The 6,729-nt window shown below is 38.6% G+C and overlaps 1 protein-coding gene across 2 annotated transcripts in view; it reads right to left on the bottom strand.

The window, feature by feature from the left end:
* Positions 1 to 331: 331 nt before the first annotated feature.
* Positions 332 to 6,729, bottom strand: part of LOC110042789 (uncharacterized) — a 25,879-nt gene continuing 19,481 nt past the window's right edge. For both annotated transcript variants that reach the window (XM_089289465.1, XM_089289466.1), the window contains 4 exons: positions 4,817 to 4,972; positions 4,455 to 4,718; positions 3,255 to 3,422; positions 332 to 2,455 (listed from right to left, as the gene is read on the bottom strand). In XM_089289465.1, the coding sequence (XP_089145591.1) occupies positions 2,079 to 2,455; positions 3,255 to 3,422; positions 4,455 to 4,718; positions 4,817 to 4,972 (965 nt within the window). In that variant the 3' untranslated portion in view covers positions 332 to 2,078. The remainder of the gene's footprint in view (positions 2,456 to 3,254; positions 3,423 to 4,454; positions 4,719 to 4,816; positions 4,973 to 6,729) is intronic.

Below are 6,729 nucleotides of genomic sequence, written 5' to 3'. Positions count from 1 at the left end.
TTTCGTCTTTTTTCTTCAGAGAAGCCAGGAAATTATATCTCGTGAACTGAACAAATTTAAGGTGTTTTAGTCAGCAAGTGTACTCGGTTTTTTCAGAATCTAGCGAAACCTCAAAATTATAGTTTACCGAAGGACGTGAAGTTTAATCCGGAGAACTGTTTGACGTAATGCCCCTTGATTTCTTGAGTTGCAAACACATTCACGAAAATTAAATGCGTAAAAGTGTTTATCCTTTGAAAAGAACAAAAGATGAATGGATAATGGCTTTTTAAGTCAAATGTGGCGTATTTAACACATGAGCAGCGAAAATTGGTTGATAGGTTAAAGTCAATTAGGAACAAACTTTTTTTTTATTACAAATCTCTTCAAAGTGATAATACAAAAATACATTCCCAATAAGGTTAATACCACACAACTGTACCAAAAACGCCCTGGTTCACTTATTGAAAAAAGTACAAGTTATATACAGGTTCTGTTATCCCTTCTCTGTTCTTCATTAGTAAAATCCTGATTGCACCAAAACTACCACTAATTCTATGATCATAGAGCGGTTTTCAATTGAGTGTCGTAAAACCAAAGCCACACCAATTACTTACCAATTAGACTACTCAGCCAATCTCAAACCATGGTAAAACCCAAACCAATGTAATTGCCTGATTACTTTCGACGCTCAGTTGAAAACCGCTCTAATATCCTATCGGTTGATCTTTCAGTAATTAAAAATCGAATAGTTACACTTGCTTTATGTGATAGTTGCTACACTTCTGTACTCATACAAAAATGATTTTTCATTGTTGTAAGTACATTGAAATAGTTGATGAAATCTTGCTTCAGAGTTTGCTTAATGATATTAATGATATCAAATAATGGTATTTGCCCATAATTTGACTACAAACCCGAACAATATTGTTGTACGTAGAGAAGTTTTTAAGTTTTCTGATGGCTTTTGAAAGCAATTTTACTTTTTATACTTGTAGTTCAATAGGCTCAAAGAAGCCAAGAAAATTGTGTGAACCAATCAGAGCCCAAATATGGTTTCATTGGCCAATCAAGCGCTAAACCAGCTCTCTTTGCCACTTTTGCCACCAGTCAATGATTTTTGCAGTTAAGGGTTTATTACACTATTTCCTAACACGTTTATTGATGGTGTAACTGAACCGATTTTCTTAACCGTTTTTAGGCGTCAGATCTGTCATCAGAAAATCTCTCTTAGACTCATCTTATTGAACGAATTGAACTCTCGATGCACAAATTAGAGTTATCAACTAGATGATACGGCAACCAATTAGTTATTTAACAACTCAGGAAATGAAAAGAAAAAAAAAAAGATAAATACAGCAAAGTAAAACAAACCAAGCCAACAACAAAAACATTAGTGACCAGTCCTTTTTCCACTCTATAACAGATTTGAATAGATTGTTTGATCCATTTCACAGTGTTCTTTTGCAAAAGCTTAGCAACAGATTTAAAATAGAAAAAACCAGTGCAATTTTTTCAGACCACTGATAATGGTCAAAACACAAGTTTATCTGAAAATTTGCGCTCTTTTACGCACCGCTGTAGAAACGTACGTGAATTCAATCTGCGAGAAGATAATTTATGCGACAGCTACCCTCTTGAAGTTATCCAATTACGTGAAAGATCCCAGAGCTGAGAAACAAAATGTCGACAGAAAGTTACCCACTCAACAATTTTGCGAAACGTTCTTACATCAAATGAAAGCATGATTAATTTGACCATTAAAAAATGAAATGGTCTTTTTTGGCTAATAAAAGCTAAATGTTTGTGATCTAAAGAATTCAACGTGTTAGAAATGTGTGAGCATGAAATACACAATTGACCTTACACCATTTTACAGTTCACCTTTCAAACTAATGTTCGTCTCTCCCTTTGCCTCCTCGCTGATTGACAATTTTAATTAAAGATAAAAAGTATTTCTTGTAAGAGGAAGAACATTAGAGGTTTCCTATCCAAATGTCTGCCAGAAAAAATGCACACAACTCGCGACATTTTTCCCCTAAACCCTAAACTATAGATTGTTGCAATCAATTTAAATTTATGTTCAGAGAGAACTTTCCCTAGATTTCGAGAATCAATTGCCTTCTCCTGGCAGGGCCATCGACTTCTGCACCGTTGCTAGGCGACGCAACTTCGACTGCCTGTTGCTTAGCAACGTATTCTTTACCAGGCACCAGATCCTGATTCAAGTCTCTGTATTCGAGTGCTGGGGAACCTGGATCCAAGTTTAAGGTTCCATCTATCACTTGTCGGTCTGGCGGTTCGGAGACCACTAATCGTTGGAGCTTTCTGTAGGGCCTTTCTCGAGGGGCTGGGCTTTCCAGCAGGTCCCTGAGAGAGAACCGCTCGCAATGGTCCCCCGTGAAAAAGGTCGGACATCTGCAAATGTTTCTGTCAAAGCATCTTCCACCATTTTGACATCTTGGCATGCAGATCGCTACAAAATGAAACGAGATAGTGTATATTATATCAAGAGATTATGATCCCGAGATCATATTCTCTTGTTTATACAAAGTAACAAGGGCTGTGATCTTTTCAAAGCATTACATTGAATTTAGCAACACCTTCAAAACCAAAAAGACTGTCACGGTGGTGGGGTTAGATATGATACGTCGATAGATTCTTAACTTTACACACTTAAACTGGAGGTCTAGTTATTCGGTTGTTTTGTCTAAGTTTAGTTCATGTTTCAGATCTAGTCCAAACTGAATCTGCGGGAGAAATTAGGAAGTATAACTTGCAAATTAACGATTATATCATTAATCTACGTTTTCATGCCATTATTCTCAAATTGAACAAATATTGTGAAATGGCGATAAAATTAGAATTTTAAAATCTTTTCTTTATATTGTCTGTGTCAATAGTTTCCAATTAATGGAACCCCTAACCTATACCAGAGTTATTTCGGCTGAATTTTGCTACCCTATAATAAAGTAAACTCCCCAAATCCCCCCATCTATCGACACTATTGAGGCTGATTTGCATAAATTTAAACTTGCCGATTTGATTTTTTTATATTTTTGAGTAGCAATGCCTGGTTTCCTTAGTCTAGATAAAATCTTCAACCAACTAGTCAGTTTTGGAAGAAATGATACGCTATTCTAGACCCAAATGCTCTGATTTATATACCCTATCCTAGAGTAAACTGCTTGAAAACCATACCCTTCACAGCGGCACATACCTATATAGCCCATATATGGCAGTTGCGCCCCCCCCGGGGGGGGGGCTTTACTAACCTCCTTCGGATAACAAGTCAGCCCTATTGTTAGGCACGATTATGTTCACTATAGGGCGCACCACAGCATGGGCCTCAGAGATGGGAGAAGGTCGTGTTCCTTGATGTAAGGTCACGTGAGTGCCATCTTTAGGCTTCTCCTGGTCTTGTCCGTCAGGATGATTTTCAACTGAAAGTAACACTTTGATTAGAATCGAGTTTCTTGTCACACTGATACTAGAATTGAGGATGAGAGACAAGATCATACAACAAGGAGTTCACATTTCCTATTCCTAAGTCTGCAAGGTATGTCTGTTTTGAACCGGTGGGGCCCACTCAATAATAAATAATAAAAACAATTTTTAAACAGGGTGCATTTATACAAATCAAAATACGTAAAAAACTGAGATTGGAGCAGTCTGTATTATAGAGGAAGAGATTATAGCAGTTATGGTTTGTCTGGAATAAAGCGACCTGTACTATAAAACTATCCCGTATGGAGGTTTCCGTAATGAAAGGCTTGACTGAAGTTAGAATAGATCTCGCTGCACTCTTAAATATTTCAACACATTATCAAAAAGAACAAAAAAGATGCTGTATTTTTTGCAGAAAGAACAGATTAATCTTAGTGTTAACAATCGGGTAAAACGTGAACTGGTCATTCATTGTAAAAATATGTCAGTCATGCGTAATGTGGTTCCGGAAAAATGACTGTCACGAATTTAGTATACACCTGATTGAAAAAACATTGTCCTAAGAAAAGAATAAACCATGAACAATTGGACTTTACGGAATTATGGGAAGACGGAAGAGGTTTGTGCATGATTAATATTCAAGATTGTTTCCTCGTAGCATTTATGATCACAGATCAGCCGAAGTTGGGGTTCAGAAAAATATGGAAACTGTCCAAGCTTTCCTAAACGTAACTAAGGAAGAAAACAAAAGAAAATTTGAACGATATGCGCTTCAACATCATCCAAACAGCCCATAAACCTAAGTCTTTAAAGTTCGCCTGCAGCATGCTGATCACGTTAATCGCTTTAAAATCACTGTGTCGTATCGTTTATGGTTTACACTTTTAATTTTCTTGACAATGTCTTTTCAATCAGGTGTATACGAACTCTCCTGATCACGTGCTCCTGGTACAAACCATAAAAACTGGAAAAAAAAAACTATGTGACTAAAGGGGAAGATATCTTTATCAGTCGCTGTACAAACCCACCTTTGATCTCTTGACGACCGACTTCTACATGTTGGGAGGAGGAAGGTATGCTTACACTACTTGCCCCTCCAGGGTAGAGAGAGGAAATTGGTATGACAATCTTGTCCGGGCCGTACTGGGGCACGGGATTCGGCGGAGGCATGCCCAGATCTTTTGTTACGTACACGGTGGTTTGTTGTTGGCTGTGAACTGGATGCTGAGCATGAAGTTCGGGTTCGTTTGAAGGGTTCGGAAAAATGGCTGACGCTTTTGGTGGCAGTAATTCTGAAACAGGAGAAAAACATATACCTAAATGGTCACGACAAGGAGAGTTTGGTACAATCATTAGACTAACTTCCGAGATTTGATGATGTTTTTCAAACCTGGTTTCTGCTCCACAACCAGAAGTCTTTTCGCTAAGTCTGCCAACGCTGTTTCCAGAACGGTAACCTCGCTTTCCAGTTTGAAAACTTTTTTCTCCAACTTGCGAACTTTTTCATCGTCTTGATTTGCGTAAACAAAACTCGATCCTTTCGGCCCTGGTATGCAAAGACATCCCAATATCAGTTGGATAATTCCAACACTCAGTTCCCAGGCCACTCGCAACGCTCAACCAGCTTATTTCCGGCCCTCTATGGCTTAGCTCTGGCACCTCCCCAGTCTCCCCTTATCGCATTTAACATTTTTCCTATTAAAGACGACTGAAGATGACTGCAAAAAGGCGGCAAAAAGTATTGATTGCGTTTGTGGGAAGTAGCACCCAATTTCAAGAAATGAGTAGCATCTGGCTTGGGGGAGCTAGTTCAGTCCAACTGTGTTAAAATAAAATACAATTGGTTACTGTGCTCGGCCAGTGCTTTTGTACTCTTCATTTGCATATTGTGTTCGTGCTCCCTGGAATTTATATTCACAAACTCTAATTTGAATATTGTGAGCTCTGAAGGCACAACGATGTGTGCACACCGAGCGGAATGATTGATGTTAACGTCAGTTTCAAGTCGCGAAGGAAGCTCTGAAGAGGTTATAGACGGAGTATAAGCGATTTCTAATGGTCATCTGTGCTAACTAGAGGCAAAGAAAGCAAAGATTCGATCATACCGCTGTCCGTTCTGAAGATCAACGGCGGAAAAGCGATGAAACACAAAGAAGATTACTCGTACCTTAAAGAAAAGGTACGTGTACATAGCAAGGAGCTACGCAATGACTACACTGAAAACTACCGAATGTTCAACTTTGTTAAGGCCTGACCAAGCGCATGCAACATTTTGACGCAGTATATTACAACAGTGTTGCGCACAACATGTTAAACACGGTTCGCCACCCTGTTGTTATTAAAAAGCTAGCAAAGCCACTCTTTCCCACAATCCAGTCAGTATACGTAAGCGTGCATCATAATCCAATGATGTACGCTTATGGCGAGAGCAAAGTTCACTTTGCTCTGAGATTGAATTCTCTTTCTGTAGGCAGTACGTCATGCGTTTAGCTTAATTTATTCACTTATTATAAATATATATAAAATAATAATTCATGGCAGGATCAATATAAACATAGTAATAGTTTAGAAGAAGCTAGAATTGCTCTAAGCTGCTCTTCGAGCAACTTTTACACTTCTTGAGCGCTTTCCAAACTTCCCGCATGCATCATAACCCGATGATAAACGCGAAAGCACGAATCAATTGCTAAATGTGCATCAGATGCCCCTTCACAACATCTCACTAAACCATATTCAAAGATGCTGCATCGAAATGAGCGCACGTTTGATCCGGTCTTTAACTTTCTTAACTGCTTTATATGTCGCGGTCCAGTAATCAGTTGGTAGTGAAAACTTTGATTTTAAATTTGATTTTTCTTAGCGACAGATGTAAGTTTCTCAAAAAAAAAATGTTCTCTTTCGCAAGTGTGTCGCGGACTGAATCACACCAGTTTAAAAGACGCGCTCTTGCAAAAAATGTGGTTGTCATGTCCTGTCAGAAAATTTAACTGCTGAATACGTGCGAAAATAGGTGAGATCATTATGTCGACATAATATCAAAAGTTATCAAATCTTCCCAACTATTGAGGGAATGTTTCCTAACTGCTCACTTGAATGCTATACAACTGTGGTCCTGGATATGAAGTGCTATATCACCGCAACAACCCCAACCCCATACCAGCAATGCGTACAAAAATATGTTATACGCCTCAAACAGGGCCTTACAACAACGGCCCTTGTCTTACACGGGAAAGCTGACTTAAAGATTTGTGTCTTAATCTGGAAGATTTTGAAAGTCTCCAGTGGGACACCCCTGCTACAATA

This window comes from Orbicella faveolata, unplaced genomic scaffold (genome assembly GCF_042242905.1).
Source record: "Orbicella faveolata isolate gen_17 unplaced genomic scaffold, um_ofav_v1 contig_2, whole genome shotgun sequence".
NCBI lineage: Eukaryota > Metazoa > Cnidaria > Anthozoa > Scleractinia > Merulinidae > Orbicella > Orbicella faveolata.
This window is presented reverse-complemented; position numbering and strand designations above follow the sequence as displayed.